Source organism: Molothrus aeneus, chromosome 2 (assembly GCF_037042795.1).
Source record: "Molothrus aeneus isolate 106 chromosome 2, BPBGC_Maene_1.0, whole genome shotgun sequence".
Lineage (NCBI taxonomy): Eukaryota > Metazoa > Chordata > Aves > Passeriformes > Icteridae > Molothrus > Molothrus aeneus.
Genome location: NC_089647.1, coordinates 14,693,665 through 14,720,104, shown reverse-complemented (window position 1 = coordinate 14,720,104; position 26,440 = coordinate 14,693,665). Strand labels below are relative to the sequence as shown.

The 26,440-nt window shown below is 39.8% G+C and overlaps 1 protein-coding gene across 4 annotated transcripts in view; it reads left to right on the top strand.

Annotated features, from left to right (window-relative positions):
* Positions 1-26,440, top strand: part of APP (amyloid beta precursor protein) — a 199,095-nt gene that overhangs the window by 44,553 nt on the left and 128,102 nt on the right. For all 4 annotated transcript variants that reach the window (XM_066571952.1, XM_066571954.1, XM_066571951.1 and 1 more), the window contains exon 2: positions 2,393-2,560. In XM_066571952.1, coding sequence (XP_066428049.1) covers positions 2,393-2,560 — 168 coding nt within the window. The remainder of the gene's footprint in view (positions 1-2,392; positions 2,561-26,440) is intronic.

Below are 26,440 nucleotides of genomic sequence, written 5' to 3'. Positions count from 1 at the left end.
AAAGTGCTACATTTCCCCACCTTTCCCTCAAAATACCAATGTTCAGTCCCCTTTGTGATCAAACCACTGTTTGATGTTTCTTAAAATGAGTAATATTTAATGAGATTTTATGTTATCAGGAACTTGCACCATATAGAGATCCCTTGAAATTAGTTAGCTAAATTTTAGCTTTTATTTTTGGCTTTTATTTTGGTTAAACTTGGCAGTGTTAGGTTTACAGTTGGACTCAATATTAAAGTCTCACTCAGCCTAAATGAATCTTTGATTCTATGATCTAAATACTTTTGGTTTGATTTATGATTTTGAGTAAAAAAAATCTAAAATCTGCCACAGTGGGACTACTGTGTGCTTTATTAATTTACTAAAGATCTCAATTGAAGGAGCAGACTGGGAATGTAGAGTTCTCATCCATACATCACCTGTAGAATGACTCATGTCTATTTTTATTGAAATTTTAATAGGGTTATGTTGCATGTATAAAGAAAAATAAAATAATTAACTTGGAGGTTATAGTTGTGTTATATTTGAGTTGCTCTCCAAAGTTTCTGTAGGTATTAGGAGGAGTAAGCATGTGATTAGTTTTCCTGATTAAGGCAAGCCAAGACAAGGTGTCATCCCAGTTACTGGAAAATTCTCTAATTACCCAGTGGAACAACAGTGATAGTTGGCTCTTAAATTGTACAGAATGTACTTGTTGCACAGGAGAAGAGAAATTGAGCTGAATTGCAGTAACAAGTTAACATCTTATGAAAACAGGACAAGAAATGTTCTCTCTTTTCTCTTAAAAAAACCCCAAACAAAGCCTTGGTTTGATTTTGACATTTTCACTTTCAGTGCAAATCCAGTGGATAGTTAGATGATCACTCTAACGGTGTTTCTTATGTGGACTTTGGGGTTTTTTTTAGTGCTGTAGGCATATGAAATTCATGAAATCTTTTTTGTGTTTAAACAAAAAGTCAAACTAATATCCTGGGTTTGCATATCTCCTATGATGCTATAATTCTGTTTCTTTTCTTTCTTGTGAATTTTTAAAATGCTTTTAATTTTCCTCTTGAGAAGCCTTCAAGCTGAGATTAAAGGTTAAAAATAGATATTTAAACTGAAATGAATACTCTGCTGCACCTTGAATGTGACCAGCTGGCCTTTGGAGTGTGAGAGGCAGTGGAGAGCTGTAGACTTGTCTCTTGAGGTACCTAACCCAGAGAGGAGGTTTCTCTTTGTGTCATGTTCCTCAGATGTAAAACAAAAAGCTAGTCCTTTCACCTCATACCTTCAGGGGTTGTCTTCAGTGTGTGGTACCATGGGAGAGATTTAAACCTGTGCTGAGGGTGCCTTTGATGTCTGGCTGTGTGCCCCAGCAGTGCTTGGTTTGGTGTCATGGGCAGTGTCTGTGGTTCAAGAGGAGGAGCATTCTGTCTTGAGCCTGGTATTTTAATGCTTGTTGGGGAGATGGTATTCTGTAAGTCTTGGTTGTTAGCTAAACCTTCAGCAGAGCCATTTTGATACCTCCCCAGCCCCTCTGCATTTTGAAGTTCAGTCCAAGAAAAGCTTTGGTGGAAGCTGATTTTAACCTGCCATCTTCATAAGAAATGATAAAATAGAGGCAGCGTGCTTCCAAGGGGCCTGGAAAAGGATGCACTGTGAGGTTTTTTAGGAAACTCATGCTAAAACAGAGGTCATGTTTACTTTTCCATTAGTTGCTAGTAAACCCCTCCCCCACATTATAACAGCTATATTTGGGAAATTAAACTTCTATAACTGTGCTCCAACTGTGCTCATTGTCTCATGTTTAGCCCAAGTTGGTAAGACAGTTTTGGGCCACAAAACAGTTTGGTTAGGTGTGGCAGCAGCTCTCTGGTCACAGAGAGCAACACATAACTTTCCCAGGTGTTTCTGGGAGAGGCTGTGAGAAGATCAGAGAAAAGAATGAGGAACAATTCTTATCTTCACTTGCTGCACCTGTTATTGTGAAAATGTGGAATGCATTATAGAGATTTGTTTACCAAAGGGTGGTTTCTTAATTATTCAATGGTGATGGTGTTTGGATTGGTGGACCAATTAGGTCTAGGTGTATCATAACTGTCTATAAAAGCATTGGGTTTCTTAATAATAATATAATAAAGAGATTGATCAGCCTTCTGTGAATAATGGAGTCAGTGCTAATTATTACTGGGCCAGGGGCCCATTGTGACAGTTAAGCTTTAAAATTAATACTTTTCTGATCTGGATTTCTATGAACAGCCCATTTATATTTCTCACATCTCCCTGAATAAAAAATTTTGGTCTTTGCTGCAATAGGTGAATGAGTTTGTCTCAGACTTGCTTGACCTGTTGCTGCTTTGGTTGGACTGAAATGTCAAATGTGAGATTAAAACTTTTCTTCTCCTTCCAGGTGCCTGCTGATGGAAATGCAGGGCTGCTGGCAGAACCTCAGATTGCCATGTTCTGTAGCAAACTCAACATGCATATGAATGTGCAGAATGGAAAGTGGGAATCAGACCCCTCTGGCACCAAGACCTGCATTGGGACAAAAGAAGGAATTCTTCAGTACTGCCAGGAAGTAAGTGCTGTCTCAGGAATTACTGTAGTTGTTTTTTTTGCTCTTTCAAAAGCGTAAGTGCAGCCATGTGCTGGAGAGCTCAGTCTGTAGGGAATCTTCCCTCTTTTGCTCCATTGCCTTCTTGTCCTTTCTGAAGAGATTCTCTCCAGCACCTGTTTAAACAGCTTCAGGAACTGGTTGCTGAGGGAGTCACTGGGACTGTTGGAAAATTTTCTCTCTCTTCCACCCCTGGGGGATAGTTTTTGTATAGTATGTGTGCAAAGACTTCTTTCTTATAAAGTGTTTTGAATAAAGCTGAGGTGGCAATTCATTATTTAAAATGCCCTTGGGCTTTTTGCGCTGATTTGGAAAGGTCAGCTGTAACATGACTTCTGTTGTTCTGCCATGATACTGAAATGCACTTTTGCAGTCCAGAGTTAATGGCCTCTGCTGCACACAGAACCATTCACAGTTTCTTAATAGAAAAGCTTCCCCTACAGATGAAGTCACAATCACTGATTTCATATTTGAGAGCAGAAACTTCTTACCCACTTGCTTAGATACTAAGAACATTTGGATCTAATTTTATTTTGTCTCCCAATGTGATAGTACAATAGCCTTGTAGCAGTGTGTGACAATTTGAAAAGAAAATGTGTTATTTCATGCAGTGGAACAAAAGGGCATGTTTTAAGTTGCCTTAGTTCTTACATTTACTATGCCACCTTTTTTTTTTCTTTTTTTTCTTTTTTTTTTTTTTTTTAAGTGAGGGCTATTGCATATTTCCATAGCAGTAACTGCTTTGTTTCCTAAATGTCGAACCAGTTCCTGTGAAACTATTTCTTTAGAAAGCAAGATAATTTTATTTTTCAGATCTTTGCTCTCTCGGCATCTTCATCCCCGTCCTTTCACTCACTGATTGTTCTTTCTAAGTTTTGCAGTGTTTTATTCAGTTTTTATTGCATTTGGGGAAAATATTCACTTTAAGGGTGATACTGTAATGGCAATTGAAATGGATTCTTCTTCAGTAGCTTTGACTCTTTACTAAGAAAATTGCTTTGTGAAATTCATATTTTTCTTTATCACTAACAAAAATACGTAGCCTACCCTAATCTATCCTACTATTACTGTTTCAAAGATTTCCTCTGGTTTTCTGTTGTCTTCTTTGGTTATCTAAAGAAAGTTGATTTATGCATAGTGAAATTATTGAGGGTGAGGAAAGGAATTAGAAAAGACCATCAGTAAGTAAAAATGCATCAGTGACTAAAGGTAGTAAGTCTATCTGAAGTTACAGAAATAAATATGTGAATTATGGAAGTAAGACTGGGAAGTTTGGGAGCTTTTAAGGCATGAGTATCTCAGTAGGTTGGGGATTCAACCACAAATGCTGCAGGCAGGGAAGGATTCTGGAACAAGGTTTCAGGGTGTGACTCTCAACTGACTGTTGGGTGACTTTGAAATTTGGGGTGGCATTTAAAAAAAAAAAGCCCTCTCAAAAGTAAAGGGAAGAGGTAAGCAAAATCAGTCAGAAGGTAATAGACATAGACTGTTAAATGACAAAGAGACTAATAAGAAAAATTTTGACTCCTAAGGAAAAAAATTGTTTGCCAAGTATCGACAATGAAGAGAGAGAGACACAGGGATTCGGTGTGATGGTCAAAGAATCCGAATTTATTGTGAAGTACAACTGCTTATATGGTATTTTAGGAAGGCTAGTAATGTTTTACTACAATGATTGGGTTAAAAATCACATAAACACCCCCTTGAGATGCACAGTGCAGCTGCTGCAGGCTGCTGATGGAGAAGGGACAAGGTGGTCTGGGGTGCAAGAGCATGTGGCAGCAATGGGGTCACTGCCAGCAGGTGTTTTGGGGTAGGGTGGATTCATGTGAGCCCCAGGTTTTTGAATGCTGGTAATAAATTCAGAAATTGATAGCAAATATTAGGAAATTCAGATCTGCTGACAGCAATTTAAAACAAAAAGCCACATGGAAGCTGATGCATCTCAGCAGCATGGGAAAAAAGCTTCCTGTTCTGTACAACTCTTGCCCATGGTCCTCTCTCCTTCCTCACACTCCTTTGACCAGCTCTGTGGCATGTTGGGCTTTGGCTAGGGAATGGCACTGATGCTTTGCTATTATTTAATATTATTTAATATTTTCTATTAAAATATTAAGTAATATTTTATAGCAAATATTATTTAATGTTTGCTATTAAACTTGCCTATGACCCTAACAAGAGAAACGGAAGAGTTGGATAACAGCATCTGCTCCTACCAAAGAAATTAGTTTGTAGAGGATTGCTAGTAAATGCAGCTCAAACTGACTTCTTAGCTTTGGGCAACTCCTTGTTATTGTGGTTCATATTCCAAATATGCCTAGTATTTTCCTTGCTTTCTGCTGTTTAGCTTGGCTGCAAGATGGTACTTGCTGTCAGGGAATAGGACAAATTTGCATTTTCCCATTAGCAGGAAGCAATAAGCAGCCAAGGCTGAGTTGTGGTACCTCTTGTGTTGGAGTAGTACGCAAGTAAAAATCTCCTTTTTGATTGCTTTTGCCAAATACGATCTTTTCCTTCCTTTCTTTTCTCTCCTTTAATGCTATTTATGTCCCCCAAAAGAAGGATTGCTTCTTCCTGTGGGCTTTACTTCTTGCTCTAGGTAGAGGCTGAGTATAATGCTCTGCTAATCCAGTGGGCAGGTACTCTTCCTGCATCTGCCTTCATGTTCCCTGGCTCTGTGGCAGCTTTCTTGGTTCTTCACTCTTGCTGTAGCAGCAGCTCTTTGTACCATCTGCTGAGGAACTGGGTTTTTTACCCAGATCCAAACAGAACCTTGAAATGACATCAAGCAAGGGAAGGCTTGGATTTTCCAGCCTGTACTTCTATTGAGAAATCCTTCCATCTGGTTTTTGTTGCAGATCCCTTGTGAGCACTGTTCCAGGCATTGTGATAATGACTGCACTGTAAGGGGAGATGCACTCCTCTGTAAAAACTGTAGAGTTAGCCCATGCACCCAGTTCTTCCTCCAGCCTGGGAAAGACCAGAAGGGACATACCAAAAGGAGCTATTTGGGTGGAAACCCAATGTGCAAGTGCAGTGATCTTGCTCTGTGGCTCCTTGGCTCTAAAATAATACAAATTTAATATATAAGGAAACTCTACTCACTGTTAATAAAAAAAAAAAAGATACTTCATGTATTCTCTGGCTCTTGAAGGTATTTTTCAAAAAATAAAAAATACCATCTCCTTTCATCAATACTTACAAGTAGATGTGTTCCTCTGCCTCCTTGTTAGCTCTTTTAAAAAAAGAGCTTCTTTTGACAATGCAAGGCTAGGTGTCTGAGTAGTGGGCAGAGCACAGGTCTAGGAGGTGCACAGACCATAGAAGGACTTGTATTTCTCCTGCAGAAATGTACTGTGAACCTTGAGATTCTCATTCTTTCCTCTTGTGGTTCACTGCCAGCTTGGATTTTGAAGTTTTGATGCAGGAACTAGCAGTAGAGGAGCATTGCAGAGCAGGAAGGGAGGAACAGGGAATAAGCAGAACCACCTACATGTTTTAAAGATTAATGTTGCTTGGTTTTGCTTTACTTTTTTTGAGTGGGAGCTCAGTGCATCTGTCAGAATACGTATTTGGACAACACATCACACAGTTTAAATATGGCAAAGCTCAGACAGTAGATTGCTTTTTTTGAAAGGACATGGAAGATACTTGAATGCTGCCTCCCAGCTTTCTTGACTTCAGTTTAACACTGAACTCATAGGAAATGGTACTGGAAGCATATTTCCACATTTTCTTGTGTTCAGTGTAAGCTGGTGACTTCTCTTGTTGGTTTGTTTTTAAGTATCACAAAATGAAACTTTCTTGGGTGGAATGAAATGCTGTATAAATAAGTACAATTTATTAGTGGTTTCTTTTCATGTCAAACCAGTTAGCATGCTGCTGTATGGATTGTACCTGGTACTGGGAAGTAAATCTGCATGGGCCTGATCTGCAAACAGCTGTGAAGTGCAAGTGCTGCAGATGCTAGAACAATGGGGCACTGATGTAAATTTGGATGGTTTACAGCTCTGTGTGCCAGAATCTTTAAGATGTGGAGTGATCTAGATGATACTTCAGATCAAGCCACTGGTCAGTGAGTCCTGTTGCTGACTCTACAGTACCAGCTGTTTCAGGGGAATTTTGGGAAAACCCTTGCCCCTATCTGCACGTTATTGTCATGGGAAGGTGCTTTTGCAGGTCAATCAGCTCCTGTCTTCCAGACTGTTCATAGAACCCATCTGGAGCCTGCCCATTGCCAAAGGGTGCTTTCAGAGTTACTGAATATGCAGAGTAGGAAGTTAATTTAGGTGTGCTTCATTCCCTCTTTGAAGGGAAAGAGTGTTCAGATGGAAGATATTGGTGTATGTTTATTATATTAGCAGTTTTGAGCAGCTACTATGGGCAGAATTTTATGTCTAGTAGTTAGCATACATGAGTTGTTTGAAGGACTGACATTTTTTTACCATCTGTGTTGAACTCCCTGTCCAAAATGAATTGTAAAACAGTCACAGCTGGCAAAAAATTATTTTGTCTAATGCATGTTTTTTTTTCCCCCCACTTAGTTTCATTTGGAGATGCCTAATTCCATTTTAAGTATGCATGTAACTGTTTGGTTTTTTTCCTTTCCTGGAAGACTAAACCACAACTATAATAAAGTAAGTTTGGGTCTAGATATTGTGAGGATGAATTAAACCTGTGAGTTTGGAGATCTAATGCATTTTGTAATCAGCAGCTGGCTTGTTTTGCAATCTTTAGCTAGATGCCCAGAGTAGCTTTCAGATGTAAAGTGAATGTTGGCTTTGGAAGGTGTTACACTTGGCATCTCATGACTGCTTGATTTCTTTTGTGAAGCCATTACATGTGTCCACTTTCTTTTTTAAACATCACTGGGATGCATGACCATTTTGTGGCCAGTGTGTATTTCTTACAAAAATCCTTCCCAGAAATAACAAAATTATAAATGCATGTTACTACATTCTTAACTGTTATCTTTGTGTTACATGGAGCAGGAAATAGTAAGGTAAATTCCTGTTATAGGTAGTTAATTATAACTGTTGACAGAACACTGTTGACATTTCTGATCTCTAACCATAATGCTTCCAGAAATTGTTATCTTGTCATTTTCTCAAATCCCCTGGCTTTCACAAGTAACATACCTAAATACATGATATTTTGTGCCATGTATTTAGGTATGTTACTTGTGAAACCCAAAAACCACTTTTGCCAGGCCCAGTACAAGCTGGGGTATGACCATACTAAAGCTTTGACATTATCTCACCCCAAAATCCCCAGATGTCCCCTGTTTTGTACATGGACCACCAAATGTCTGGCCCATCTCTTTTTTATTTACTTGCTTAGCTTCCTCTTGTCACCATATCTGATAATCCTACTGTGCTTCTTGTCCTGGGGCCCACTTCAGGCAGCACTGATGGCAGCAGTTCCCTCCCTCTAGTCTTTGTCTTTCTGCTAAAGAGTTTGTTAAACTGCCGGGGATGACAAGGTTTTTGAAAAGAGAAAAATTGTTTGGCCTGGTTTTTATTGAAAATTTGAGACACAATGACAATGGTCTTACTGCTTTGATAATGGTTTCTCTCCACCTTGTCATTTTCACTGTAATAGAAATTATTGTTTTTATCTAGGCTGCATAATGTGCCCTTTCTAGTTTCTCAAAGCGAATTGCCACAGTATTAAAGGTGAAAATTAATTTTAAACCTGCACTACTTGAAATTCAGCAGTCTAAAGAGTCCATAAATTTTGCTCTGAAGAAAATGATCCATTTAATGAAATGGGAAACACAGATTTTTGGCAGCACAGAATGTCCTTAAAAACAAATGACATTTTCAACAGAAATGAGTGTTGAAATACATTCTGATATGTATACAGTCATGCCTAAAAGTTTGACTCAATGGTATCTTAGCACTCTTTGCATTGATTATTGAGGTCTTAGGTTTTATTTAGCTTTTCATCCACAGCAAAGGTTGAACTAGTTTACTTTCTGCCAGTGCTTAAATTTGACTTGCTTGGAAATAAAGGATTATACTGATGGTATATTTATCCTGCAGTTAAACCTTAGTATACTCACCTACTTGAGAAAGAAGGCTGGGATTTTTAGCCCTGACTGTAGTCTACCATGGAAATATATTTCAAATTAAGTGACTAATAAAACTTGGAGCATATGTTGCAAGATGATTCCTGTCTTTCTTTTGCTGATAATAAAAAAAATCTTCCCTCTTATTTTTCCCTGTACTGATTTTTTTTTGCATGTCTTAAAAAGAAATGAAATGAAAAAAATACTATTTAAAGACTGCTTCTGCTTTGAGGCTGAGGGAGGGAAAAGGTTGAAAAGGAATGAGGATTGTCTGCATAAATAAATATTTTAGGTAAACATGTACTGCAGAATTTAATGAAACTGCAATGCTGCATTTTCCTGTAGATTAATTTTTAATTCCACAGATATGATGGACAAGATTAATCAATGGGTTCCATCAGGATAATGTTTGTGCCAAGAGTAGAGTAGTTTATTCTGTCTTCTAAAAGACTCAAATGTAATGGCTGTATGCAGGGAAGCTGTCTTGTCTTACCTTGTTTGGTTCATAGCTGAGCTAGCAGACGATCACTTAGCACATGCTTGAGAAAAAGCTCTTGATTATCCTCAGCAATCTGTGTTCTGTCCTTTGCTTTGCTCCCTCAGGTTACAAAAAGACCAGGCACACTTGCACTAGATGCTCAGCATGCCCAGCCAAAGGAGCAAAGCTCAACTGACCCAGCTCCTCGCCCAAGATGCTTCTGAGAGGGCTGTGTAGTGTTGGATGTGGTCTGTAGAGACCTTGCATTTCCCATATCCATGGTATCCTGGTGGGGACAACACAGCTGACATTTACTGCTGCATTTCGCATTCTCTTTTTTTGTCTTGCATACAGACTTCTCATCATATATGGTCTGCAATTTTCTTTACACACACATCTCCCAGTCTTTCACTGTGAAACTCTGAGATGGACTGGTAGCAGCTGTTCCTTTAATAAATAATAAACCTGAGACATAATAGGCATAAAGTGTGATGGTTACCCTAAGAAAAATCTATTACAAATATACAGCTGTTATGTTTCAGCCATTTTGAAGAGGATAGAGAAACTATTTGCAAGAGTGTGTAGTAACAGGATAAGAGGGAGTGGCTCCAAACTGACAGAGTAAATTTATATTAGACATCTGAGGGTGGTGAGGCACTGGCACAGGTTGCCCAGAGAAACTGTGACTGTCCCATCCCTGGATGTGTCCAAGGCCAGTGAGGTTGGAACAAGATGATCTTTAAGGTACCTTCCAACCCAGGCAATTCTGTGATTTTTGTCATCCACCTTTTGAGACCGTGTTTACATGGATGCTTCATTCTGGCACAGATTTATCCCACTTTTATTCAAGATCAGTCTGGGTCATCTTGAACTCCTGGCACTTTCCACTGTGATGCAGTTTTTATTCTTAGGGGAATGTTTTCAGAAATAGGTCAGTTCCTTGATCCAACTTCTTTGCTAGAAGTGACTCTTGGAGAGATTTTAGCAGTAAATGGGCGAGAGATGGAATAATGCAGGAATTGTGCCCTGGCAATGTCAGACTTGTGTCCAGTTCAAGGCACTGAACCCACAGCCCCAGCATCTGCAAGTGTACCTCTGCAGATGGGTGAGTGATGCCTCCTGGGAAGGGTGTTCCTGAGACCTGGAAGCCTGCCTGCAGGGTTTGGGTGGTTGACTGGTTTTGAGTGTTTAGGGGCTGGGGCTACACCTCCTTCTGGTCTTCCACAAGTCTCTGTCCATGATTGTATGTGTATGAATAGGTAGTAAGCTTTGTGTCTTGTTCCATATTTTTTTTATTGTCCCCATCCCTTTTGGGTGGCTTTATAGCTTTCCTGTGCTATAGCTTGTTATTGTTTTACTCTTACCTTGTTATTATCTTCTTACCTTGCTTTTTCTTGTGGTGGAAGTGTTACTGGCTTCTGATTTGGTTTTGGGGTTTTTTGTGGAGGCAAGTTTCTTTTTTTCTTTTTTTTTTTTTTCCTTTCCCATTTCACTGTTGTCCATCTACTTTGAAAGATATGGAAATCAAAAAATACTGGCTACAGTGGTGATTGCTTCCTCATACCAGTGTATGAAGCTTGTAGTAGGAGCACTGATTGGATCATGAGATGGGTTTGTGTTCAGAGGTCTCTTGGCAAGGAAGAACTCACAGAGTTTGTTGCTGGTTCTACAGGCAAATAAAAAAAAAAAAAAAAAGGAAAGACAATTTCTCTCCTTCCATAGCTTTGAAGCTGTCGGGAAGTATGTTTGCTTGAATTCATAGCAGGGCAATGGCCCCAGGTTGGATGGGGGAAGTATTTCTTGATTTCTGGGGCATTCCTTTTTTCCCAAGCAGTTTAAAACTGCTGCTTTCTATTTCCTAATTCATATATCAGCATTATCATCCAGTTAACCTTTATCCAATTAAAATGATTATGTAGCACTGTACTGAGTGCCTTCCAAATACTGTATGCCTCTGGCTAATAAAAAATCCCACTGATAATCTTTTTTTATAGATGTGTGTTCCTTACAAAAAATTGTTCCAGATAGTGGTGAATTAATTATAATCATGGAAAGGTTTCAGAATATCTGTCCAATTAATAATGTTTTTATCCACCTTTTCTCCTTATAAGTGTATACAGGATGTTTTTAATGGTTTAAACAGAATTTTAGCTGTTAATTTTTTTTTTTTACTTGAGTGGGACAAGGTTTTCACTGGAGGGATGTTACTTCAAATTACTAACAGAAAAGTTTGAAAGGTGAGGATTTTTGATTTTTACATTATTCTTTTAGAATTCTGAAGGCATTGTCTTGGTTTTGAAAGATAGGTGCCTGCTAAGGAAGGCAGGAGCCTCCCCTGAAATGGAGAATGTAAACCCTCCCCACCCCTCCAAATTGCTATGAATTTTAAATTAAGGGGTTCTCAGGCAAAAAATACGGGAGCAGGAAATAACAGTTCTTTAATAGGGAAGAAAATAAAAGGATAACATAAACAATGCAGTACACTAGAACAACACTGACAGAGTCAGAACCCAACCTGACACCCTGTGGGTCAGGGTGTTGGTAGCAGTCTAATTGGAAATGTGGCTGCAGCCCTCCTGGAGTGTCAGGTGTGATTCTGCTGGAGCAGGGATCCTGTAGAAAAGGATGTATTCTTCCTCTGAAGATCCAGTGGAAGAGGCAGCTGCTGTTCCTCTGGGGAATCCAGTGGAGAAGCCTTGATGGTGTTTCAGAACCTCTGGATTATATCTGGGTAGGAATGCTTGGCTCCTCCCGCTGGGCAGAGCATCTCCCAATGGGATGCTATAGTTCTTATCAGTCATGCAGTGACATTCAATAGCCTGTTATCAGCAGATGTCCCTCCTGAAGGAGGAGTAATTGTGATCACTCCGAGACATAAGGCAAACTGCCCACTTGACAAAAGACAACTGCCATACAGATGGTAATGGAAAACATCTTGCCTTGCAAACATCTGGAACCGGCATTGCATTGGTTTTGCATGGCCTGGTTTTTGGTAGTGGGTGGGGGCACCGAGGTGGCTTCCGTGAGATGCTGCAAGAAGCTTCTACTGTGTCTGGCAGAGCCAATCCCTGATGATTCCAAAGATGGACATGCTGCTGGGCCAATTAGCAGTGGTGATAATGCTTCTGTTTTAACTTATTTAAGGAGAAAGGAAAACAAAGTGTGGCACAGTTTTAATTCCAGTCAGAGAAGAGCAGAGTTGAGAATATGTGAGACAAACAACTCTGCAGACACCAAGGTCAGTGGTGAAGGATGGGGAGGAGGTGCTTCAGGGGCTGGAGCTGAAATTCCTTTGCAGGCTCAGGTGAGGATCATGGTGGAACAGCTGTCTCCCCTTGCAGATCCACGGGGATGTAGAGATTCCATGCAGCCCATGGAGAAGCCCCCACTGGAGCAGGTGGATGCCTGGGAGGAGGCTATGAAACTGTGGGAGACCCTTGGAGAGAGGGGTCCTGTTCCCATGCCAGAGCAGCCTGTTCTTGAGGGAGTGTACCCCATGGAAGAGTGCCCACACCTCAGCAGTTTTGGGAGGACTCTTTCCATGGGATGGACTCATGTTACAGCAGTTCACAGAGAGCTGTTGTTTGAGAGATGGACTCGCATTGGAGAAGTTAGTGGAGAACTCTCCCATGGGAGGGACCCCATGGTGCAGTTTGGGAACAGCTCCTCTCCCAGAGCAGTGTGAAAAGCCATGGGTGATGAATTGACCACAACCCCTATTCCCTGCCTTCTGGGTAGAAGGGGAGGGAGGAGTAGGGGGGAAGGTGTTTTTAAGGGTTTATTTTACTTCTCATTATCCTGCTCTGATTTCATTAGTAATAAATTCACCTTTTTTCTCAAAGCTGAACCTGTTTTGCCTGTGATGGTATTTAATGAGTGATCTCTCTCCCAGACCTTATCTCAACCCATGAACCCTTTGTTAAATCTTCTTCCCTCTGTGCAGCAGCCAAGGGGAGTGAGTGAGTGGCTTTTGTGGGTGCCTGGCATCTGGCTAGATGCCAGGCACCCACAACAGGTATCAACCCACAACAGGTATCTGGCTTAGTGCTGAAGCCAAAACCAACATTGCATTTAAGTTCCTAAGACTATTCCAAATTGTTCTGAATTCTTGTATGGAAAGGGAAACTCTTCCTTCTCTTGAGCTGAGATAGGAGCTTCTACTAGAAAGGCACTGTAGTGTTTAGAAGATGCATCACAGTATCTCTTAAACATTAGCTTTGTATTTTGTGAGTGCCAATAGCTGTTGCATATATGAACAGAAAATAAGAACACTTATTTGAGCAGTAATGACAATATTGTGTTTAATTTTTTTTCTTCTGCCCAGACATGAATATTGAAACATGAATGCTGGATGTAAGGAAATATTATCCAATATTATCCAATGTAATGTTTGTTTTACCCGCATAGTTTATTTCTGTAAGTATGATTGTAGGTTTGAAAAGTACTAATCCCATGGGAATGTAATGATATTTAAGATGTCCATTCCAGCTGTGTGAAGAAACCACACAATGTTTCCAAGCCAGTGCAATTTATTTTTTTAATTCTTATCCCAAGTCCCATGTTTTGTTGAAGAACAGTAATAATTAGGCATTTATAAAACATCTAATTTGTCCCTTCATTACTTGTTTCCACTTGGCCTGGGAAGACATCTCTGCCAGAGCTGTGGTGAATAAATGGCTTTCTTGTAAATCCAGATTCTAAGGTTTTAAGGCACTCTAAAGATCCTTTAATATTTTTTTCTTTCCTTGTTTGAGCCAATTACAAACTTTAAAAAAAATTATTTTGATGAGTGTTTCCTCAAACATCTGTAAAGTTTTGCAGGTAATGTTGCTTTTCCAAGTTGCCACACAATTTCACCAGTCTGTACACTCCATTGGACAGAAGAAAAAAAAAAGTTTCATCTAAGAAGCAGGAATTGCATTTATGATTCTAAATAAGGACTCTAAGAGGATTTGATTAGAATAGTCTTATTAAAGCTAAACTTGTAATACCATGTAAGTTAACGTGTATTTTTTTTAGTATTTTAGAGGTGATTGTCATAGAAGCTAATTTTAAGCTATTGCTGACAGCACATCTGTGGATATGCTAACAGACAATTACTTGTTTAAATCTGGAAGATGACTTCTAGTATTTTGGAGCCACTCTTGAGTATGATGTGTTCCTAGCAGTTTTGTTCCTTTAACCAAGACATTGCTCTGGTTTGGAGTAACATAGGGGACTGAGGAGTCTCCCATTTTCAGCCAGGCTTGAAATTCCTGAATAATCCTGCTTTTGCAGACTTTCAGCTTATACATTTTGAGCTGTTGTAGCTTAGGATCTGTAGCCAGATCTGAGATGGTCAGATTTTGCAAGCTGATATTTTAAGAGTTTCTTAGCAGGAGAGATGCTACACAGTGGTTTGGCACAAGCATTGAGCTTAAGCAGTACATGCTGTTGAAGAAACAGTCAGTTTTCTTCTCTCCTTCCTCCTCATTTCTTCTCTGCTAAATTTTAGCAGATGTCTGATCTTGCAGCAAGGAAGTTTAGGGAGCTGAAATGGCACAAAGCAAACCCCAGCAAACAGAAAAAGGGCGAGTTTCCTCTTTGATCCTCTCCTCAGATGAGCTGGATTGGTAGTGTTGGAGGAGGTGTGAGGGCAGGACTTCTTCTCATGACAACTGACCAGAGGGTGGCTTTGCTGTGGTCTTTGAACAGCCTGTGAAGAGAACCTTTTAGATATTTCTAAAAGCACTACATCTTCCTGCCACTTGGTTCTATGTGTTTTCAGAAGAACACATGCTGTTTATCTCTGAATTCTGCCAGCAAGCTTTCTCAGGCAATAGAGGAAGTCCCAATATTATTAGGTGAAAAAGACAGATATCAAATCAAGTCTGTAATGAAGAGTAGACTACATGTTAATCAGAGATGAAAATGTGGATCCACAGTTTCATTTAGCGGCAGAAAACATAAGCAGAGAGCAAATGTATTCAAAAATACCAGAATCTGTGCAGAAAATGAGAGGCAGGTGAAAATAAAGAAATGTGGAAAAGGTTGGTGTTAGGCAGCGTGATGACAGCAGGAAGGACAGAGGAGAATTGAAAGGTGAATGAAAGACTGAGAAATTTTATGTGATTCAGTATCCTTGTAGTGATTATCTGATCTGAAATTTAGGTTTTTTGGGTCAGTTGCTGAACAGTTCCACAGATTCTGCAGACCTGCCATAAAGATTTGGAGAAAAAGCATATGGACCCTCCATCTCAAATGCAGAATCCCAATTGCTGCTGATTTTGCTGTAGCTTTGGTTTCTGCCAGGGTTTTGGCAGCTGGAGTTACAGGAGAAGCATCAGTATCGCCTGCTGGTTTCTAAGATAAGGATTCTTTGTTGTTGCTTGGCAAACTAAAAAATTGCCTTTTTCATAGCACAAATGGATTTGATATTTACAAAATAATTTATCACGTTGTGTAGCTGTGGCAGGATTTCTGGTTGATTGGGGTGTCAGACTGTCAAAGGATCAGTCTGGTGTTTTTCACTCAGCTTCAGCAACAGAGTGGTGCCAAAGGCTTGCACTGTGCTGGAAATTAAAAACAGAAATCTCTGCAATCCTTACATTGACTTGCTGCTTAGATTAATCATTGGAGAAGGAATTTCATTCTAGGTTAATGTTTAACTTTCCTAAGTGCTAAAGTAAAGCTTATCTCAGTTACCCAACTAAATAACAGGAACTGCTAAGCCACTGAGCACAGTAAAAGATTGCATCAAAACATAATCCTGAAGATAAGAGCATTTTAAAATTTTGATCTGCCTTTTGTTTGTTTCTGAAAGTTTCAAGAGAAGTGTAGGTGCAATTCTGAGAGGCAAGAAGTAGTTTCTCTCCCAGGATGAGCCAAAGCAGTATGGAATGTTAAGGATTTCTTGGCTGGTTTTTTCGGCAATTTCTAAATCCTTTCAGTCCAGGAGTCCTTGATTTGAATGGTCATATTTGATTTATTTATGTTTACTTCAGTCCAATTCAGTGAACTTAATTCTTGTTGGAGAAAGGGTGCCAAAGATCATATTAATTTAAATGTGTTGTTTGCCAGCCTTGCCAGTAAAAAAAAAGACACATGCAATAAATTATCATAATTATTTTTAATATTAAAGTTGTCTCTGGATTTTGAGGAAATGGCCATGTTGATGATGCTGTGATATCCCAGCTGCAGGCGGGGATATCTACTGGCAAGATGCAGGGACATGTTCATGGGATGTTGCAGCTTCACAGTGGTTTATATTGGAAAGCAGATGCAGGGTTACAGTCCTTACTCTGTCCTTTGAAATTCAGGATCAGTACATCTCAGAATATTCATAACTTACTTGGATTTCAGTTTATTCTGATGTTTCCTTTGCTCACTGTGCCTTTGAGCAGTTGGAAATTAATATCCCATTTCTGAGAATGATATCTTAAATATATTGGTGTTGAAGTTTTGTGGGATATGATTGGACTTTGTTGCACCCCAAGAGTGTTCTCTAGGGATTGACATCTCTGTGGTCAGTTGAGTCACTGGGAGCAATTTGGAGTGGTTTCTCGATTTGGCAGCCATCCTAATCCTTTTGGGACTGGCCTTTTGAGGAAGGAGGAAACTAATTTTTCATATTTCAAGTTTTCTTGGAGTTGGATTGAATCTTTCTGTTAGAGAAATTGGTGCCAGATGATGCCTTAGAGTGGCTACCTAGAACAGAGGCTAGACAAGATAAAGAGAATAAAAGTTGGTATTTATTAAAGGCCCTCAATAGGTACAACTTGGGCACTCAGAAGCCTCTGAGAAGCTACGCCCAGGATGGAAGATGTTCACGAGTTTTTCATACAGATAAAAGTTTGGTCCATTTTATACATCAGGGGTTAATTCTCCAATTACGGCTTTGGATAATGAAGTAATTTACTCCAAGTTTGTGCCCCCACTCCATCCCTAAATTTACTGTTGTTACTTTTTTTGGCCCTGAGACAGTAAGGTGTCCTTGAGTTTCAGGCCTAGAGAGAAATCATTTTGTCAGAATAAAATGGGAGAACAGTAGCTGATAGGCTATGGAATCTTAGAGTTATACACTAAAGCAGTACAGGATCTGAAAAATATGAAAGCTAAATTCTAAGGCATCATAGGGTTTCTACTGACTTCAGTGGAGCATGCAGTTTGAAGTTTCAAAAAATGTTTTGCCATCTGTGTGGGAGCATACTGCTGGAGGAAGAAAGCTGGCAAGAAAACGTTCAGCTTCTTTTTTGGTGGGAAATGGAGCACTAAGAGAGGAAGTTCTTAGATTTGCAGGCTTCTGAGGTGCTCTGGTAAGTGCAAAGATGCCTATAGGCAGCCCAGTGACTGGCAACTTCTTGCACACAAGACTTGATGTTTATGTGAGTTTGTTGTTGAGAGCTTCTGTCAGAGCCTTTCTCCTTCCTTATGTGTACTAAGTTCAGTAGCCATCTCTACAGCAGTGTTTCTTACCTGTAAGTGGAAAAAATGACGCAAAAACTTTGGCCCCTAACTTCTGCTGTGGTCTGTGCGCAGCTTGGACCCTGTGAGTAGTGGGGATTGCTGAGAAAGTGCAAAGGTGAACTGTGAGCCTGTTCTCACTGCTGGAAAATAAACCAAGGGGGGGTGGGTCTGATGCAGTAGTGCAGCAACAGACGGGAACTTTTTGCTGTATGTTTTCCATTCAGAAAGAAGAAAAAGTGTATTTCACAAAAAAAGTGCGTAGTGAGTGTTAAAAAGTATAATTGCCCTGGGAGATGCTTCATGTGTGCTTCTGCTTCAGCTTTAGGGCCTACTCAGTCTGCCATTACAGACCTTGTGCTTGTGTGTGTCCTAAGAGGGCAGTTTTCAGGCTGAATTGTTATCTGTGCAAGGCAATGGTGAGGCAATTCTGATTATTCTGGACAAAAAAAAAAAAAAATTATGAGAAAGAATTGGAGTAAAACATGTTTCTAAATATTTGTCAAGGAAGAATTGATTTTTTTTCTTTAGAAAGGAAATTTTTTATCTTTTTCCTGACACTAAATATTCTCAGTGTAAAAACTATAGTCTGTATAATGTGTATCTCATTCACAAGAGCAATAATCATGAAAAAACATTGCTGGTTGATTTATAAAGAAAGAAAAATGCAGTGTCATCTTACAGTTGCTCAGGTAACTACTTGTAGGTGTCTTGATTGAAAGACATGATGGAAATACTCCCTATAGCTCTGTTCCTCATTCTTGAATTCCATTTCTAGTTTTCCCTCTTTTTTTTTATTTTTTTTTTCTCCTTTTGAGGTCAACTTATATTTCAGAATATTAGGTAGTCCATTTTAATTGGCAGACTTCCCCAACTTTTCCTGTATAGCTTTCACTGCTGGACTAAACCATGCATGGTTTTCTTCTGCCCTAGATGATGGGGTACAACCACTGTTTTAGAAAATGATTTTGTAATACCACTTCACATTTTTGGTACTAGAGCCTGAAGTTGATTTCATGAAAAAGGAAATCACAGCCTTGTTTGTCTCTTAGGTCATATATACAAATGGATCTAGATTCTTAGATTAATAAATTACCCTTTGGCTATATTTGCAGTTAACTCAAGAAAGCATAAATTAATTAGACTATGAAAAATCATAATGGGCCTCTTACCTTGTGACAGTTTTTGCATGGCCTCAAAGACAACTTTGACATCAAGTACATAATTTTGTAAGAAGTAGAACTTGGAAATACTTCAATAGAGAGCAATTAGGTTTTTCCTGGTATGTTTTCACAGATTTTCTGCTACAGCTTAGATTAATTTTGTACTGTGATTTCCTCAAGAAACATAACCAACAACTCAGCCACATATTTTTCTGTTCTATAGAAAGGTGGGAATTTCCTTTCAGTAAGGTTTGTGAAAGTAATTCAGGTAGGTAATTGGATGATTTAAAATATGCATATTATAGCCCACTTTCATTAATGCTTTCTCTGAAATTCTGGGGAGAATGAAATAATAACTTTGTGCATGTAGTGACTTTCACAAAGTGGTTACATTCTTTATTTCATGCCTTCAGAATGGTACCTCATCCTTAGGCAGAAAATGCTGGCATAAAATCTGCTTCTTTCCCTGCCAGCCCTTTTTGAAATGTATCATGCTTAAGGTGAAATGCAACATTTCATCTTCATTATGATAATACCACAAAAAGAAAGGTCAGATGTTGTTTAGCTCCTTGGGGGTTTGTTGTGGAGGTTTTTTGGGTTTATTTCCCCCTTCTTTTTATTTTTTTCTTCTCATATTTGCTTTTTTAAAATAATAGTAAGGATTGCTTTTGCAGATCCGCATCAGGCAGCTGAGCCTTTATTGCAGTCCCCAGGATGCTGGTGCAATAACCAAAATAATTTTGCTTAAGCATCTTCCTTGTGTATTCGTTGTCTTATGTGGATCACTGGCATTTCCTGTACTGATGTGTGACTGAGGAGCTCCTGTCAGGAGAGCACTATGCCTCACCTTCCTTCAACAGACTGTGTGTGCTGTTGGAGGGATGGCAGCCTGCAGGAGAACCAGGACACCAGACCCAGGCTGTCTGGCTGCTTATACTGTCCCACCTTCCTTGATTTGGTGCCACAGTGCCTGAGGCAACCCTTTGTCATGGGTTTGATGCTGGCCAAATGCCAGTGGACCCATGAAAAAATAATTTATTCATTCTCCTTTCCTGTTGTTGAGCAGCAAAGAAGAATGAATAAATTATTTTTTTTTCATTTATTTTAATTAAAAAATTATTCATTTTTTTGAGGGGGAAAGAAAATATCAAAGGGGCTCATGAGTTGAGGTAAGGATTGGGAAGAAACAGTTTAGGGCAAAACAGCCTCTAAACTTTAAAAGGTATAAAGGAAAAAAAAAAGGGAATTAAAAGAGAGTAATGAGAACTAAAGTACACTTTTAGAACACCTTTTCCCTCTGCTAGCCCTTTTTTCCTTCTCACTTTCAGCGGAGGGAGGCAAAACGTGGGTTTTTAGTCAGTTTGTCACTTCTAAAAAAAGAAATCTTCATTTAGGGAGAGGAGTGTCTTTTGCTATGCCATGGGCTCCTTCCCACCAGACACAGTTCCCTGTGAACTTTTCTGTGGGGGGATAGAATGTAAGAAAATAAAGATAGCGCTCAAGATAATCAATCTCACCCCTGAGGAGTTGCAGCTGTACTAATCACCAAAGATTAGGAACAGGCCTGCCCATAACAGGCCACAGCTGTGTCCATTGAGAATGAGTGCTATGAAAGAGTGGGTTAGCTGGGTGAGAAGGGAGTTGGAGTTTGTTGGCTGTGCTGTGAAGAAGGAGGAGTCAGTGCTGTGAGGAGCTGCCCATGAGAAATCACCAAGAAGGTATGGAACTTTAGCAATAAGATGACAACACTTTTCCAGTGTGGTTTTCCAACTTGAATTTTCACGAGTAGCAGTCCTGCCTGAACCAGCTGCAGTGTGGATCCTTCCCATGGGCAAAGCAGTCTTCCTACAACTGTTTTCTTGTGAGCCATTTTGTTCATGGGGTGCAGTCTCTCAGGGATGAGCTGTTCTAGTATAAAAGCAAAGGTCCTCTTCCTCTATCTCTGGAAGTGAAGGTTCTTTCTCTTTCTCTGTTCAAGACTCTCACCAGATCACAGCTTCATAACATCCACCCGCTCCAGTGTGAGCACCTTTTTCTCATGGGCTGTAAGTGAATTTTGCATTCCCCCATGCACTTCATGAATTACAGGGAAACAGTTTGTTGTATTATAGTCCTCACCATGGCTTACAGCAGAGTTTCAGCTCCGACGCTCAGAGCACCTCCTCTTCCCTCTCTGTCTTTTGCACTGACCTCAGCATTGCCATGTTGTTCTCCTCGCGTGTCTTCACCTTTTCCTTTTCTCTGACTCGGGAGAGAATTGGTGTCTGTAGGCTTGTTTGTTCTCAAGTTATATCAATTGAAAAGTTTTTATAGAGTTCTGCAGAACTGAAAAGTTGATCCTGTCTGGGCTCTGCACTGGGGAATTGTTCCCCACGACTCTTACTGCTGGTCACGTGGTTCATATTGGGCCAACCAATATCTCAGTCATCAGAGCCTTTAGGGATTGGCTCTGCTGGACAGAGTAGAATTTTTGAGGAACTTCTTCTCCAGAAGCAGCCTCTGTGGCTTTTTCTTCACCCCTGCTGAAAGCCAGATTAACCTATCACACCCTTAGAGAGGGAAGGGGATGGATAAAATATTGTATCATGCCTAAATGAGAAGATTTTTTATTATTGTTGTTGATTTTTATTATTTTTTTAAAATTACTTCTGTCTGCTTTTCCCCCTTCCCCTCCATCCCCTTTCTGGGAGGACAATAGTCCTTGTCCTTTGCACAAAATATATTAATTAGAGATAAAAGTACCCAATTAGCTTGATTAGGTATTATTCTGTCTCGCTGCTCCAATATTTAAACTTATTCATGCAGAAATTTTATGAAAAATTGGAAGCACAGAAGCAAAAAAAAATGCAAAAAACCACCAATGCCGCAAACCCCAAACTGTTAGTTGCTTCTGTAGATGCTGTAGAGTAGGAGGCTGATGAGGCTTCAATTCAAGGGGAGCGAATGTGTGAACAGGGTAGTCGTGACATGACAAAGTAGACTTCGTTGACTGTGAATAAAATACTTTGCCTATGGAGAAGTAGAAGTGCTTGCTGTGCTTAAAGTGGACAGGGAAGCACCTTAGAAGAGACTATAAGCCTAGCCCTGTTTACTCTGAGGTTTTACAGTATGAAAAGCTGGATATCCTCTACAATTACACAAGAGAGGCTTTAGAAAACCTGATGTGGTAAACAGAAAATTCTTGGCAAGGCTCAAGTTTTGGTTTTTCTTACTGCATAGAGACATTTGTGCTATAAAATCAAGTACTTGAAAGGCAGTGAGATGGATATGTTTGACCTTGCATCCTTATTTCTGCTTTCATAGGCTTCTGCCTTCCCCATGTGCAGAAAAAAAAAAGTGGGGAGAAAGCCAACTGAGAGGGTTCAGTTTATGGAGTCCGGTGCATAGATTAGGGTTGAGCCAGCTGCCTCATGGCTGGCAGCCTTTCTGAACACTTGAATTACAGGGGAAGTGGCAGTCTTGCATGAAATTCCAGGTAAAAGCACATTAGGGAATTTTAAGACAAGAGATCATGTATGTATGAAGCTTTATTGGGTGAACCAACCCAACTGGTCACTGCACTAAAACCAGCTCGTGTTTCTAGCACTCTCAATACCCAAGGCAGTTGGAATGATGTATCAGGATGTTGTATGTACTCTGCTCACAGAGAAAAGCAGTAAGTGCTTGTTGTCATGACCAAGAGTAAAAATTGCAGCAACATTTTGATCTCTGATCCCATCTCCACCTGATCTGTGGCTAGTGCCTCGAAGGTTCATCATCTGCCATCTCACTCTCACCATACACTCACACCTGCATGTTTAGTTTTGCTTTGCTTTCCTTTCCATAGGATAAGATCAGTAAAGAAGGAAACTAGTTGGAGTGTTGAAATGTTTGCTGACTTTGTGTGCCTAGAGACTAAAAGGAAGAGGACTAAAGAAAAGAGGACAGCATTTGTGTCCTAGCATGGAACTTGAGAGTCTCTGAGTGCAGAGGGATTTGAAAGGAGAATTGAAAAAATGCCAGGATGAGTGGACTGGAGAGGCAAGAGTTGGGGTAAAAGGAATTGAAATCTGGGTGAGTTTTGTGGCAGGAAACTCTTGAAGAGCGACTCTGTGTGTAACAGTGAAGCAGCTAAGATGTTGGAAAGAAGGGTGATTTATTAGATGGGCCTAAAGAAGTAGTTAAAAGAGTAATATGTGAAACCCCTAGGTGAGGCTGAGGATTGACTCCAATAGCTAGTAAGGCTGGAGCTATTAAACTTGAAATGATGTTATGGATGGATGTGCTGAAGATACGAAGTAGTGTGTCTCTGGAAATTTGTCCTCGGGATTTAATTAATAGAAAAATTCCCTGGCTGGTTTGGAAGACATTCAACCTGGGATTATTTATTTATCCTAAGTAATTTGGTGTGGGCTTTAGCTTAGGAATTGATTACTGTTAAACTTTTTCTTTGAAACTGTGGGGTTAAAAGGGTGTATGCATACACTCTTCCCAAGTGGCTGCTGGAAATTAGTGCAAATACCTGAGATGTTATACTGATTAAACTGCAGCAGTAGATGCCTGGAACTTGTGGTGCAGGGGCAGAGCTGTTCCTTCTTGGTTTCCTTGCTATTTCTCATGTTGGCTCATGGCAGAGAATTTCAAAACGGCTCCAATGCTGCTAATGCTGGGTTTGACTCTCATAATTCTCTTTGAGCAAGTGAAGGCTTTGTTTGGGTTATAGAGAGCGACAGAAGAAGTTTGGGTGCCAGCTTCAGCTATCCCTGTAGCCTTCCTTTGGTGTGCAGAAGGGCCTGATGGCTGAAAAAGCCAGGAGCAAGTGGTTGAGTCTGGTTAGACGTGACAGGACACAGCTGAAGCCACAGAGACGTGGAAGAGAAGGAAAGGTGTTCTGCTGGTGATGGGAGCGCTCTGGATCAGAGGGGGTGATGGTTCCTGGGCAGGGGGCTGCCACAGGGAAAGCCATGGAGCTACTGTAATGTAGAATAGTTTTAAAAACCAGGAGTAAATTAGGATATTTTACATGAGACATTTAGTAACTTTATTCTGCTTATAGCTGTCTATTTTCTGGACACAGACTGCAAGACTGAGAACAGGACTTTTCTTTTAGGGTTGATGGTGCTTGTATCATGGCTACTCATGTGACACCACACCTGCTGCTGCTAATTTGGGACTCTGCATTGTTGCTGCTTCCCAAGTTGTAGGTTGGAAAGTTTGCAGAAACACTGCATGGACATACAGAAATTATTATCCTGTTTCCTCTTCATGAATATGCAAACAATTGGAAATGAATGTAGCATGTCTGCTTGTTGCTGCTCTTCAGCTGATCAATGCAAAATTCTGGAAAGCAGAAACTTTATAGATTCTGTGTATACTTTAGAAAGGAATAGAAATAGCCTGTTTCAGTGCCCAACTACCATCTGGGTAGTTGTGCTTAAAGTGGATAGGGAATACCCAATGTATTTTTCCCAATACCCAATCTAAACCTTCCTTGACTCAGCTTCATGCTGTTCCTACTGGTCAGAGAGAAGTGATCAGTGTTTGTCCCACTATGTCTCCTTTTAAATTCTTTTAATTGGAAATTAAAAATATTTTCCCCAAGTTGAATCTCTCTTGCCTATGATAGTAATTGGTAAATATTTTCTCTCTATCTCAACCCAAAAGCTTTCTCATCCCATTTTATCTCCTTTTGTTAAGGATGTCTACATTTTAGTCCTAAATCTATGTGGCATCAAAGCTGGTAATGGTAAACATGAGTTTTAGCAAGATTATATTAAATTCTGAATAGTCTGAGTGGCTTTTTAGATTTTTTTTTCTGCAGTTAGTATATAAGGAGACTTGCTAATGAAAATGGAAGTAAATGAAGATGTAGCTGTAACTCTTGATTGCCAGTTAAATTTTCTAGATTACATTCATCTCTGTTTTCTCCACTGTTTCTTTTAAGATGAATTAATGGAACTTCTCTATATCAAGTTATAATGTTGAAAGTTTGGTTATCTGGCAACTTTCTAGTTCTGCTTTACACTGACACTGTAGAAGGAGCTCATTAGGGACACTATAAATAAATATGAGGCTCATTTTTCTGTGCCACTAAGTAGGTCCCACTTCAATTCAGAGCAAATGCATTATATAAGTCTAGTGAGGAGAGTTCTCCTTGGCACATACACTGGCATTAACCTATTGTTAATGAAATTCAAAGCCTGTTTTCTCTCCTAAAGGGTGGACTGGGCTTTGTGTGAGCTGTCAGTGGAAATTAGGAGTTTAGTAATTGATGTAGTAACAAAAAAAAGAGGTTTGTTTGTATTTCATTGTCCTTGTGTACTTTTGACAAATACTGCTAACTACTTAGCATTTGGTCCCCTTTACTAACTAGCAGTTAAAATAGTGGTTTTGGGTAATAGTAAAAATAAAAATAATATATGAACTTATTTTTCCAACTAATATTACTCTTTCATTGAGGCCCTATGGTAATAATGCACTCTTACCCTTTAGAAATTCATCTCAGGAAAACAACTAAGTGTATCTTCGTTCTTGTGGCTCAGAATTCTATCTTCTGTCACTTTAAACCTATGTGTACACATTCATGTGGGTAAATAAGTGGCCTTTTTCATCTTAATTTCCTTTTTTAAACATTCCAGTCTGTCAATTTTGAAATTTCCTTAGTTGTCTTCATTTAAGGCATTTATTTCCACTGCCAATGGCAGGTGACACTTAACCCTGGGGTCCCTGATAAGAACATGTCAGTGGACACTGATATATCAAGCGCATGGCTTGTGACAGCACCCAGTATTATCTAACCATGGGTTCTAATTACATGAGTGTGACATTTGTAGAGGCATGAACTGGAAGAGTTCAGCATAGCAATGCTAAAGGAAGTACCCAAAGAAGAAGAAATCTTCCTCTTGCATCGTGCATGTTAGCTGTCTTGAGACAGCTATGGAGCCTTGCAGGGTAATATTTACACAGCAGTTAAAGTGTGAAGTTTCCTACTAATCCATTTTGGCAGTGCTGTTACAGGGATCATGAGCATGTGTAAAGGCTTTCCCTGAACCTGCTGTTTCAGTGGAGAGTTCAGTATTTGAAGCACTGATGGAGCAGGGGCAGCAGCAAGTTCCTCTGGAGCCACTTTATGCAAGCAGTGTGAAAATGGGCAGTGTAGGTAATGTGGATGATGACCATCAGCCTTGGCCACCTGCTGACAAAAGAAAGAAAGTAAAGCTTCAGTCTTCAAAGTGTAGGAAACTTTCACACTGTAGTTCTGCCTGTGGGCTTTCTTGAGGTCCCTGTATCTTGTGTGCTGGGTTAACATCCCAGGCTGCACCTTCAGCCTCTGTATTTCTTCAGCCATCAGTTGTAGTGAGCTGAGGGTGCTGTTGAAATTGGCAAAGATCTGACAGATGTGTTCTATGGAGGGGCTTGACCGCTGGCCTGCAAGCAAAGCTGAGTTAATAGAAGAAATAACAATTGATGATTTTTGAGTATATCCATAGCAAGGAAGAAGACAAGGCTGTCAGCATGGGAACAGATTAGAAAAGATACATGAAAATTTTTGTAAGCTAAACTACGTGCCTAAGTAGATGTGTATACATGCCTTATTAAATTTCTGTGAAACTTTTGCCAGTTATATTGATGCTAATTGCTTTGCACTAATGAATAGAATAAGTTATTGTGATGTAGTTAATGACTTAAGATCACAGTTTGTTAAGAGTATA